This window comes from Ursus maritimus, unplaced genomic scaffold (assembly GCF_017311325.1).
Source record: "Ursus maritimus isolate PB19 unplaced genomic scaffold, ASM1731132v1 scaffold_1, whole genome shotgun sequence".
Taxonomy (NCBI): Eukaryota; Metazoa; Chordata; class Mammalia; order Carnivora; family Ursidae; genus Ursus; species Ursus maritimus.
Window position 1 is genome coordinate 105,690,047 of NW_024423343.1, and position 14,163 is coordinate 105,704,209.

At 34.1% G+C, this 14,163-nt stretch overlaps 1 protein-coding gene across 2 annotated transcripts in view; it reads right to left on the bottom strand.

The window, feature by feature from the left end:
- The window catches only part of MAP3K2 (mitogen-activated protein kinase kinase kinase 2), a 39,908-nt gene extending 37,139 nt beyond the window's left edge, over positions 1-2,769 (bottom strand). For both annotated transcript variants that reach the window (XM_008686073.2, XM_008686072.2), the window contains exons 1-2: positions 2,699-2,769; positions 586-704 (exon numbers count right to left, since the gene is read on the bottom strand). In XM_008686073.2, coding sequence (XP_008684295.1) covers positions 586-704; positions 2,699-2,705 — 126 coding nt within the window. In that variant the 5' untranslated portion in view covers positions 2,706-2,769. The remainder of the gene's footprint in view (positions 1-585; positions 705-2,698) is intronic.
- Between the last annotated feature and the right edge of the window lie 11,394 nt (positions 2,770-14,163).

A 14,163-nucleotide genomic window follows, 5' to 3' on the forward strand; every position in this document is an offset into this window, starting at 1 on the left:
GGAGTGGGAGAGGAAGAAGCAGGCTCATAGCAGAGGAGCCTGATGTGGGGCTCGATCCCAGAACGCCGGGATCACGCCCTGAGCCGAAGGCAGACGCTTAAACGCAGTGCCACCCAAGCGCCCCAACAATTTGCTTATCTTAAGTGCTTTAAGAATGGATGAAACATCAGCATCAGAAAGCAGTTACCACATTAAATGAAACTCTAGCACACCCATTTGGAAAAATGTATGACAAACAACAAAATATTTGACTCAAAAGTGTAAAAGACAGACACTTTAACAAACCCTCTATGAGATCAGGATATTCAAGACAAATAGATCATATAACAACAATATATTTTTATTAAAATATTAGGGGCGCCTGGGTGGCTCAGCCATTGAGCATGTGCCTTCGGCTCAAGGCGTGATCCCGGCATTCTGGGATCGAGCCCCGCATCAGGCTCCTTCGCTATGAGCCTGCTTCTTCCTCTCCCACTGCCCCTGCTTGTGTTCCCTCTCTCACTGGCTGTCTCTATCTCTGTCAAATGAATAAATAAAATCTTTAAAAAAATAAATAAAAATAAAATAAAATATTAAAACAAATACCTGCTTTTTTGGTGATGAAGATTTTGTTTTTCTGGTTTCCTGTAAAGATAACGCTGGTCGACTGGCTTTATGAAGAACAGCCAAATCTTGCATGATTGAGTTCAAAGCCTGCTGATCATCTAAGTATTTTCAAAATAATATATACACAGAATTGTAATTTCAATATTCATCATAGATATCAAACACAAAATTGATCATGAAATTTAATGCAAAATGCATTAATTTAACACAAAAAAAGCATCTAGGACATTTTCAATGCTTACACTGTTATTTTGGTGAAAAAATTTTTATTTAAAAACTGAAGACAAGTAACATTAAAACTGCACTAGACTCAAGCACTAGCATCACACTAGGTGTTACATTTACAGGCAAGATGAAGCCATTCTGATTCTTGTAACAATGTAACATCCTAGTATATGTGTCAAAACAGCCCCATCATAACAAATTACTTTCTGTAACTCCTAAATAAAACATCAATAGAACATCTAAAATTTTAATTAAAGCAAGTTGGGGGAGGGGACAGACTTTCATCATTATTTGGCATTTATGTTCAAAGTACAAATTTCTTTTAGAGTTTTTTCATCAGTACTTCAAGTCAGAAACAAAAAGCTTTATCTGTAGATAATAACCTGCTAATATTTGGAAGTGTTTTCTTGAACTTCCTCACCATAAAGTTCAACAAGACTACAAACATTTAACAGACTATTTAATGATCTCAGCCAGTAACAACTTAAAAGGTAATAATGTAAGAAAAATGTATTCCTTAGAAAAAAAGTAGTGAATCCATAAAACTGAGTGAAAGGATCATGAACCACGAACTTTTAATTTCTTCCAAAATATATCAAAAATTTCTTTCTAAGACTATAAGCATGACTCTCCTAGTAATACCAATTATATGCTCTCTGGAGAAGTTCAGAGACAATTTAATTGATTTTTCACTAGTAAATCAGTTCTACTAACGATAATCAGCCAATGGTCAATAAAGGAACTGAGGAATTTTTACAGCTTACATTTTAAAATGTAACTATTTTGGTGAACAGTAATTTATGTTTCAGAGTAGTAATCGTTAAAACATACTTTATCCTGTAAGGAGAAATCACTAAAAAGAATGTGGCAATTCAATGGCTTCATTAGCCTTTCAAACACACAAATAGCTGCCTTCTCTAATGTATTAATTTTTTATAACACTCAATATATTCTGCTCTATAATGAAACTATTTGAATATTAAAATTAAAATTAATGGTGCCATAGGCTTATTAATAAATTCCAAGTTTAGAGAATTTTTATAATCCTTTACAAACTATTCTTTGTAAAATAAAATTTCATCATGTTAGCTTAGCCAAACACCAACTGAGCCAGTTGGGTATAACGTACTCACAAAGTGAGTGCTGTCCACAGGTCTAAACCAGACCGTGTCATTTATTCATAAAAATAAATCTGCCCTTAGGGAAAAAAATTAGCTGAGAATGATCTCAATTGGAATAAAATTATCTCATGTAACCTTCTTGAGAAAGGTAAGATCCTTAATCCTATACTGGGGAGAAGGGAACTCTTAACACCTAAATGTATGTATATATGTTCTAACTATTTTCTTCATTAGGAAAACTTAAATACTTGAATTTAGATATTTTCTCATGTTTAACATCACAATACCAAAATAAATGCCTGGCTTAAATCTCTTATCACATTTACATATACTAATTTCCTTGTTTAAAAAAATGAGTACGTTTTTTCTATTGTAGATGTAAAAAGGTAAAGAGGATCATTTGAATAAAAGTAACTTCTTAGTGAAATGACATACAAACGAAGGGCAATTTAAAAGTCAGGTTTCTTCATCTAGTATTCTCCCTGGACATCAGACTCTAAGTAAGTCCCAATGCATCTTAGCAGTTTATTTTGAATGTCCCTACTAGGATATCCTGCATGACACAGTCATTCTAAATCTGTAAGTTAACTCAAAAAGTGCTTTAATTGAAAATCTAAAGTAAATAAATATAAAACATTACATAAAACTTCATTATAAATATGTTTTTTTATACACACAGAGAAAAATTTTTCTTCCCCATTTTATCCCTTAATTACAGACAAAAGTTGCTTTTAGTTTGAACTCACCCATCATGGCAACCAGCTCAACAATTTGAAAATTAGGAGAATGGTTCTTCCATCAGCATTCTTTACTGCCTTAGGAGGAAAAACGATGAACATATTAGTAATAAAAAGAAACAGAAGAGGCAGCCACACACAAAGTAAGAATAAATAACACTAATGAGAATAATACAATATTAATACTTTATACATTTTGCTGGGGAGAAGCGCTTTATTTTTGCAACATACTCAATTACTGAGAATGAACTAAGGATCATTAGCATTCCATATTAAATTTAACTCAGTATTTTTCAGGCTGTCTGTCTACACTAGGGGGAAAAAAAAGAATTTTTCAGAGTCAAAAATCTCTTTTTTCTTCCCCTTGCCCAAAGAAATCTCTTCTTTTTTTATTCAAAGATTTTATTTACTTATTTGAGAGAGAGAGCAGGGGAGGAGGAGAGGAAGAGGGAGAAAGAGGCAGAAAGAATCTCAGGCAGACTTTGCTCTGAGAGCAGAGCACAAAGCTGGGCTTGATCTCACGACCCACGACATGATGACCTGAGCCAAAATCAAGAGTTGGACGCTCAACTGACTGAGCCACCCAGGTACCCCAGCAAAGTCAAAAATCTTAGGAATAACCAAAAAAACTCAAATTCCTACAGGGCAGATATAAAAATGAATAGAAAAGGTCATGTTTAGAGACAAAAAAGAGAACATCAAAAAAATAGTAATTATCTACAAAAATTCTCTCTTCCAAAAAAGAAAAAATTGTCAGAATCAACTTTTTCAGAACTCTGGAACTACCCAAAGGCTTGCAGCAATGCGGGCAGCACTTAAGAAATTTGGTAAAAAGAAAGCCTCTGACCTTCCCTATTCCTATCTCCCACGGTTATCCCCAGCTCCGAAACAGCAATGTAAACCAAATAGTTCACAGTCACTGTGAAAATAAGCAGTTTGACTGCCACTGGAGAGGGCAGAATGGGACTGGAACTTCTTCAAAGTCTGATTCCAAAAAAAATGCCATATGACCTATCTAGTGGTTGGTCAATAGACACAACTTGAAAGGCTGACTTTATTTAACCTAACTAAAGTTCTTCCAATGCAAAGAGCTTGGGGTGTTTGTTGAAACCTACTAAGAACAACTGCTGCATATCTCAATGGTCTGAGAAAGGGGAGAACTGTTGGGGCAAACAATAGGTTTTAAACAAGTTGAGGAATGAGATTTCAGTAAGGTGCTCTGAATAGCTCCAACAGATTCCTGGGGCTCTAAAAGTCACACACATGCCCAGAACTGTTGCATAATCAAGAAAGGCCAAAGAAGGCCCTAGGCTTTCACCTAACAACTAAACAAACCAAGTAATCTTCAGTGACCACACACAGCACAGAATATAAACTTTAAAAAATTAGTGCCCAAAAGTCACTAAACAAATATGAACAATAAACAAAACACACTGGAGTGGGAAAAGAATCTGATTTCACGCTATTTTTTTCAAGAAAAAATTATGAGATGTATAAATACAGTATGACCCATACACGGGGGAAAAAAGAAATCAGCAGAAACTGACCATCAGGGAGCCCAAATGTTGGACTAACTAGGCAAAAAGATTGAATCAGCTATTTTAAATATATTCAAAGAACTAAGGAAGTCATGACTAAAAAACTGAAAAATGTAAGAGAATGATGACTCATCACAGAGAATATCAATAAAAACCCAAAAACTTTAAAAAGGAGCCAGACAGAAATTTCAGAGTTAGAAAATGTAATATCTGAAACCATTAAGCACACCAACATACGCATAATGGGAGTCCCAAAAGTACAGGAGAAAAAGAAAGGCACAGAAAGAATTTTTCAAAAAATAATAGTGAAAAACTTTCCAAATTTGGTGAGAAACAATTTACACAGACAAGAAGCTCAACAAACTACAAGTAGGATCGAACTGAAGTGATCTATACCTAGACACATCACACAAAAACTGTTAAAAGATGAAGAATATGAGAGCAGCAAAAAAGAAGGAACTCATCATGTACAAGGGATGCTTAACTGATTTTCACTGATAACCTAGGAAGGCAGAAAGCAGTGGGTAACATTCAGAGTGCTAAAAGAAAAAGACTACCAACCAAGAATTCTATATCCAGCAAAACCATCCTGTAAAACTGAAAACAAAAATACGACATTCCTACATAAACACAGAGAATTCATTACAACTAGAGCTGCCCTACAAGAAATTCAAAAGGAATCCTTCAGGCTGAAATATAAAGGACACTAGACAGTAAATCTAATCCACATGCAGAAAGAGCACCAGTAATGGTAATTAATTACCTATCTAAAGCTTAAAGACCACAAAAATGTTTGTTTCTTTTCATTTCTTCTATATGTGAATGTGATAGGTACAAAAATGGTCCACCCCAAAGGTGTCCATATCCCATTTCCTAGAACCTTTGCATATGTATTACCTTACATGGCAAAAGAAACTTTGAAGATGTGATACATCAATAAATTTAAGATGAGAGGATCACCCTGGATTATTGGGGTCAGATCTAACATAATCACAGGGATTATTATAAATAAAGGAATAAGCAGGAAAGTAAATGTCAGAGTGATGCTGCATAATAAAGGCTTGACCAGTCATTGCTGGCTTTGAAAATGGACTGGGATAGCCATGAGCTAATGAATAAGGACAGCTGCTAGACAGTGGGAAAGGCAAGAAAAATGGATTTTCCCCTAGAGCCTCCAGAAGGAGTACAGCAATGCTGACACCTTGATTTTAGCCTAGTGAGACTCATTTCAGACTTCTGACTTCCAAAACTTTAAGACAATAAACTTAGGTTTTAAGCACCAAATTTGTGGCAATCTGTTACAGCAGAATGCAGTGAGTATTTAAGATCACACCCAGCTTCTATGACTTGCTAGAGACAGCAATATAATCACACCAACAAGCTAATAATTTATTTGGCAAAAGGATACAGAGCAAAATCAGCAAAGGGAAAAGGCACATGAGGCAAAGTCCAGGGAAGGTCAGGGCTAGATCTTAAGGATCTTTTTTTAACAGAGTCACATAGGACACACTTAATTCCTCCTGCCTGCCACCCAGACATGAGCTATGACAACACATGTAAAATGTCACCAACCAGGAAAGATTAGAGACTGAGCACCCAGGGTTTTTATTAGGAGCTGATCAATAGGTATCCTCTGCCCAGCACATACCAAAATTCCTAACACCCAGAAGAAAAGCAGGTGGTCAGCATAAACTATATTGTTTGTATAAGGAGCTTAGGCACAGTGAGCCATTCTTATCAGTTAGGCAGGTGACCCTGATAAGTTCTCAGATGCTAGCCAAGGGTGGACCTCTTAAGCAGTTCATTCCAAGGATATGCAGTGAGGCCTGCTATGTTAATTCTTTTCTACACAAGCAACAACAAGAAATACACAGGTTCAAAGAAACTGCATAAAGCAATAATATGAAGTGTTTTCTTGGGCACATAATATAACATAATTTGTATAACAACAGCACAAAGGGGAAGAATGGAATTAGATTAAAAAGTGTATGTATACCATTATAATTAAGTTGGTATCAACCCAAAATACATTGTTTTAAGTTATTAATTTTAATCCAGGTCAACTTTAGAAATAAACTTTTAAAAAGTTGCAAAAGAAACAGAAGAAATAAATTAGCATACTAGAAAACATCTAACACAAAAAAAAGCAATAACAGAAAAATGAGGAACAAAAAAAAAGACATAACACACATAAAACACAAATATAAAGTAGCAGATGTAATTCTACCCATGTATCATTACATTAAATATAAGTGGAATGAACAAACCATTTAAAGAATAGAGATTAGCACAACAGATTAAAAAGCACTGATCCAACCATAAACTGTCTACAACAAACACACTTCAGATTCAAAGACAAAATAGGATGAAAGTAAAAGGATGGAAAAAGATATACCATGCAAGCAGGAGTCAGAAAAGACCTGCAGTGGCTATACTAATAGAAAACAAAATGGAATGTAAAAATTGTTATTAGAGACAAAGAAGAACATTTATAATGAAAACATGGCCAGCTCATCAACAATATATAGCAATTATAAACATGTATACACCTAACAACAAACTCTCAAAATACAGGAAGAAAAAAAATTATACAATTGAAAAGAGAAATAATTAAAAAATAATAGTTACAGATTTTGATACCCCATTTTCAACAATAAACAGAAAAACCAGTGAGAAAACAGAAGACTTGAATAACACTATGAAACTTCTACGATTAATAGACATCTATAGAACACTCAACCCCAAAACAGCAGAATATACATTCTTCAGAAATGCACATAAAACATTTTCCAAAACAGACTGTATGTTAGGCGATAAAACTAATCTCAGTAAGTATAAATAGACTGAAGTCGTATGAAGTAGGTTCCCTGACAATGATGCAATGAAACCAGAAACTGACAACAAGAGGAAATCTGGGAAATTCACAAATGTGTGAAAATTAAACACACCCCTAAAGAACTAGAGTCAAAAAAGAAGTCATGAAGGAAATTAGAAGATACTTTTGGATAAATGAAAATGAAAAGAAAACATACTGACACTTACTGGATGCCCCTAAAGTACAGCTTAGAGAGAAATCTGTAACTGTAAATGTTCATATTAAAAAATGACAAGGTCTTAAATCAGTAACCTAAAGACCTTAACACCCTGGAAAAAGAAGAGCATTTGAAACACAAACCAAGCAGAAGGAAGGAAACAGTAAGGATTAGGGTGGAAATAAACTAGGAAATAAAAACACAATATACATTTTTAAAATCAATGAGATAAGAAATTGGTTCTCCAAAAAGAAGAAAAAAATTAACAAACTTTTAGCTAGACTAACCAAGAAAAAAAGAGAAAAGACACAAATAACTAAGCTCAGGAATTAAAGACAGAGCATTACTACCAACCTTACAGAAATAAAAATAAGGGAATACTACGAACTGTATTTCCAATAAATTAGATCACCTGGATGAAAGAGACGAATTACTAGAAACTAACAAAACTAACTCAAGAAGAAACTTAGAAATCTGAATTCAATATAAAAATTAATGAGATTGATTTAGAAATGAAAAATTTTCTGCAAATAGAAGTCAAAACCAGATGCTTTCAAATATTCAAGGAAAAATTACCACTAACTGTTAAAAGAAAGAGAAAGAGTACTGAAACCAGTATTACTCTGATAACCAAACCAGACAAAAAAAATTACAAAAATACTAGACACCCAAGTGAATACAGATATGAAAGTCCTCAACAAAATACTAGAAAAACCTGATCTAGAACATGAAAAAAAGAGATTATACACTATGAACATGTGGGATGTGTCCCACAAAAGCAAGGTAGGTTCAGCATACAAATATCATTGTAATAAATAACATAAATAGAATAAAGGACAAAAACCAAATGATCATCTCAATAGACACAGAAAATGCATTTTGCCAAAATCCGACTGCTTTAATACTCAAAAGACTAGGGAGAGAAGGGAATTTCCTCAAGTTGATAAAGGGCACCCATGAAAAACCCACAGCTAATGTTGAAAGACTAGATGCATGCCTCCTCCTAAGAGTAGAAACAAGACAAGGATGGCCAGTCTTGCCACTCCTTTTTAATACCGTACTGCAGGTTCTATTCAGAAGATGAGGCAAGAAAATGAAATAAATGGAATCCAGACTGGATAAGAAGTGAAAGCATCCTTATTTGCAAGTGATAATGTTGTATACAAAAAAATAATAAATTCACAAAAACATTAGAGCTAATGAACAAGTGCCATACAGTTGCAGGATGAAAAGGTTTTTAAAAAATCAGTTTTATTTCTACATACTAGTAAGGACTTTATGAAAGTTAATTTATGAAATCAAAAATAAATTCCATGTGAATATTATTCAGCCATCAAAAAGGATGAAATCTTGCCATATGAAACAACGTGGATGGAGCTAGAGTATAATGCTAAGTGAAATAAGTCGGTCAGAGAAAGACAGATACCACATGATTTCACCCATATGTGGAATTTAAGAACAAAACAAATGAACAAAGGAAAAAAAGAAAGATAAACCGAAAAACAGAATCTTAACTACAGAGAACAGACAGATGGTTACCAGAAGGGAGGTTGGGGGGGGGGGGATGAGTAAAATAGGTGAAGACAATTATCTTGATGACCATTGTGTAATATACAGAATTGTTGAATCAGTACATTGTACACCTAAAACTAATTTAACACTGCATGTTAACTATGCTAAAATTTAAATAAGATTTTTTAAAATCACGTAAAAAATAAAATAAATTCCATTTATAATATCAAAAAGATTAAATTATTTAGGGATATACTTTAAAACACACAAGTTTATATATACTATTGATAAAACATTACTAGAAAAAAAATTGAAGATCTAAAAGTACAGAAAGGCATCCCACATTCATGGATGGAAGACAGTATTTTTAAGAGGGGAACACTCCCAAAGTGATCTATAGATTCAACGCAATCTCTATCAAAATTCCACTGGTTTTTTGTTTGTTTGTTTGTTTTACAGAAATGGGAAAGCTGATTCTTAAATTCATATGGAACTACAAGAGGCCCTGGAGTCAAAACAACATTGAAGAAGAAAAAGTTGGAAGAGTCACATATCCTGATTTCAAAGATTACTAAAAAGCTATAGAATCAAAACAGTGGGAGTACTAACATAAGGATAGAGATCGGTGGTAAAGAACTGAGTCCCAAAATAAATCCGAACATCTTTGGTCAAATGATTTTTGACAAGGTTGTCAAGACAACAGTGAATGAACAATCTTCAGTAATGTCACTGAACTGGATATCTACATACCAATGCATGAAGATGGACTTCTACCTCATACAATATGCAAAAAAATAATTCAAAATGGATCAAAGACCTAAATGTAGCTAAATCCATAAAACTCTTAGAAGGGAACGGAGGTATAAATCTTCATGACCTTGGATTGGGCAATAGTTTCTTAAATGTGACAGAAGCAACAAATGAATAAATTGGTTTTCATCAAAATTAAACATTTTTATGCATCAAAAGACACAGTCAACATAATGAAAAGACCACCCACAGACTGGGAGAAAATATCTGCAAATCACATATTTGATAAGGAACTAGTATACAGAATATATAAAGAACTACTACAATTCAACAATAAAAGGACTAACCCAATTCTAAAATGGACAGTGAGTTTCAATAGACATTTCTCCAAAGAAGATATAAAAATGGCCAATAAACACTTGAGAAGATGCTTAATATCACCAGTCATCAGGGAAATGCAAATCAAAACCATAATGGCATACCGCTTCACACCCAATAGTATGGCTATAACCAAAATGACAGACAAGGACAAGTGTGGGTGAAAATGTGGAAAAATGAACTATATGAATCACTATTTCAATTCTTAGGTATATACCCAAGAATACTGAAAACATATAACCACACAAAAATGTGTACACAAATATTCAATGCAGCATTATTTATAAGAGTCCAAAAGCAGACACTCAAATATCCATCAACTGATGGATGAATAAACAATATATATCCATACAACAGGAAATTAAGTCATTAAAAGGAATGAAGGACTAATACATGTTCCAACATTGATGAATCCTAAAACATTATGCTAAGTGAAATAAGCCACATACAAAATGCCACATACATATGACTGCATTTATATGAAATGTCCAGAATAGGCAAATCTATTGACACAGAAAGATTAGTGGTTTCCCAGGATGGCGGTATGGGAAATAGGGAATGACTACAGGTCATGATATGCTCTGGAATTAGTGGTAATGGTTATACAACTTTGTGAATATACTAAAAAATACTGAGTTATATGTATACTTTTAAAAAAGTTAATTTCGTGGTATATGAATTATATCCTGGAAGAACAGAGAAAGGGAGAGAGAGAGGGGGAGGCAGAAAGAGAAGGGGAGAGGAAGAAAAGAGATAACAGAAGTGGGAGATTCTGTTAATAATTACTAGAGATCACCTGCCCATCTAGAAGAGCAACAGCTACTCAGGTCCACTCAACAGGTGCCTACAGGAATTCAGGCTCAGATATTGTCAGATAAGCTGATTTTTCGGGGCACTTGGGTGGCGCAGTCGTTAAGCATCTGCCTTCAGCTCAGGGCATGATCCCGGCGTTCTGGGATCCAGCCCCACATCAGGCTCCTCCGCTAAGAGCCTGCTTCTTCCTCTCCCACTCCCCCTGCTTGTGTTCCCTCTCTCACTGGCTGTCTCTGTCAAATAAATAAATAAAATCTTTAAAAAAAAAAAAAAAGATAAGCTGATTTTTCAAAAAGGTCCAAATTTTAATGTGAGATGTCCTCATTTTCAAATATTTGCTAATTTAAATTTTTCAAAAATCACTGTGTGTATTTTTCTTTTATATTGCCACTTTCCAACCACTGACATCATTTTAGTAGTTCTCTACTGGGGGGGGGGTGGCATACATACAGTTTGAAAAAACAAATTAAACATTAGAGCTGCTTTAATTTCTTTTTAGTTGTAATATTATTTTGAAATGTCAAATAGCAGTAAAGAATTATCAAAGAAAAATTTAAATATATATTAACATATGGAATATAACAAAAAACATAAAAAGCCCTTTATGTCACCCTGGCAATACTATACCCAAGGGGAATTACTACGCTACCTCAGTGCTTAGGGCATTTTATTTAGGCAAGTAGATGGCTAAATTTTAAATAGTGGAGAAACAAAGATCTAGGCTAAACCCCCTATTTTACAAATAAGAAATCTGAGGACCCAAAAGATACTATAATTTACTCAAGGTCATAAAGCCGGGCAAAGTTAGAACCTGAATACTCATTTCTTATTTTTCACTCAAACTTTCTATAATACTGTGTATGTCACTCAAATTCACCTTTCAAAAACGCTAGTGTGGGAAATTCTCCTACCATACATACGCACATAGAGAACATCACAAAATGGTTGAAGAAGGTTTATTCAGTACATTGTCTTTCTACAGATTTAAATTCTCAACTGAATTTTTCAGTTTTTAACTTAAAATGTTTAAGTCAAACCCTGACTAACCTCAAAAATATTGTGAACACAAAATTAAACAAAACATCCCTTTCAGGAAAAACAATAAAAATTCCCCCAAACCACAACAGTTAAGTCAAAGAGGCATAAATCTAATGGAAATCAGCTCAAGGCTGCACTTATATAAACAGCTGTGGTACTTTTACCAATATTCTGAAGCTAAAAGTGGCAAAAACATGAAAATATAAGTGTACAACAAGTTAATAGGAAAAAAAGTTCTTATCCACAACTTATTTTTAGTTTTGTCATTTTGACATTTATTACATTAGTTTTGTCTGTTCTTAAATTTCATATTAATTAACTCACACAAGACATAATCTTCTATATTTATTTTCACTTGATATCTGTTATGGCTCTGAGATTCTTCCACATTACCTGAGTATTTTGTTCATTTTCATTGCTGTGTAATATTCCATTATATGACTATATCTCAATTAATTTGCCCACTCTATTACTGATGGACATAAATGTTTCCAGTTTTTGGCTATTACAAATACACGTTCTACAAACCTCCTTGAACATATCTTTTGGTGAGCATAAACACATACTGTTGGATATACACCCAGAAGAAATCGTTAGGTCACTAAGACATATATAGTTAACTTTAACAGATATGGCCAAATGCTTTTTCAAAGTAGCTGTCAATCTATATACTCTCACCAGCAATGTAAAAGAGCTCCAGTCCTTCCACATCCTCACCAACCTATTAGTCATTCTGGTGATTATGTAATATCGCACTATAGTTCTAATTTACAATCACCTGATAATTAATGATATTGAGTACCATTTCAGAATGGCAGAATGAATTTTAAAAAGCATGATCCTACTATATGCTGTCTACAAGATCAAAGAACACGATAGGCTGAAAGTGAAAAGACAGAAAAAGATATCTCATGCAAACAGTAACCAGGAGAGGTGGAGTGGCTACACTAGTATCAGACAAAATAAACTGTTACAAGACACAAAGAAGGACATTAAATATTGATAAAATGGTCAATTCATGAAGAATATATAATAATTATAAACATATATGCACCAAAGAGTGGAGCTCCAAAATATATGAAGCAAACATGGACAGAATTAAAGAGAAATACATACCTACACATTAACAACTGAAGGCTCAATACCCCACTTTCAATAAAAGAGCAGCCACACAGATCACCAAGGAAATAGAGGACTTGAACACTGTAGACCAACTAGACCTTACAGACCTATACAGAACACTCCACTCAAAAACAGAATACATATTCTTCTCAAGTCCACACGGAACATTTTTCTGCATAGACCATACGTTAGGCCACAAAAAAAAGTCTTAATAACTTAATAAGACTGAAATCAAAGTACCTTTCCCAATCACAGCGGAATGAAACTACAAACAGCAGAACGAAAACTAGAAAATTCACAAAGATGTGGAAATTATACAGCAAATTCTTAATCAATGTGTTTCAAAGAAGAAATCACAGGGAAATTAGAAAATATCTTGAAAAAGATGAAAATGAAAACACAACATACCAAAACTTATGGGATGCAGCAAAAAGCAATACTAAGAAACTTAAAGCTGTAAATACTTAAGTCAAAAAAAGATTTCAAAACAACCTATTAGTTTTGTTGACTGTTTCCTTTGCTGTGTAGAATCTTTTTGTCTTGATGAAGTCCCAATAGTTCATTTTTGCTTTTGTTTCCCTTGCCTTTGGAGACATGTCTGGCAAGAAGTTGCCGTGGCTGAGGTCAAAGAGGTTGCTGCCTGTGTTCTCTAGGATTTTGACAGATTCCTGTCTCACATTTAGGTCTTTCATCCATTTTGAGTTTATCTTTATGTATGGTGTAAGGAAATGGTCCAGTTTCATTCTTCTACATGTGGCTGTCCAATTTTCCCAAATCTATTTGTTGAAAAGACGGTCTTTTTTGCATTGGATAGTCTTTCCTGATTTGCCGAAGATTAGTTTGACCATAGAGTTGAGGGTCCATTTCTGGGTCTTCTATTCTGTTCCACTGATCACATATGTGTCTGTTTTTGTGCCAGTACCATACTGTCTTGTAATAGAGCCTAAAGTCCAGAATTGTGATGCCACCAGCTTTGGCTTTCTTTTTCAACATTCCTCTGCTACTGGGGTCTTTTCCGATTCCATACAAATATTAGAGTTATTTGTTCCAGCTCTGTGAAAAATGTCAATGGTGTTTTGATAGGGATTGCACTGAATGTGTAGATTGCTCTGGGAAGCATAGACATTTTAACAATATTTGTTCTTCCAATCCATGAGCATGGAATGTTTTTCCATTTCTTTGTGTCTTCCTCAATTTCTTTCATAAGTGTTCTATAGTTTTTAGAATACACATCCTTTACCTCTTTGGTCAGGCTTATTCCTAGGTATCTTATGGTTTGGGATGCAATTTT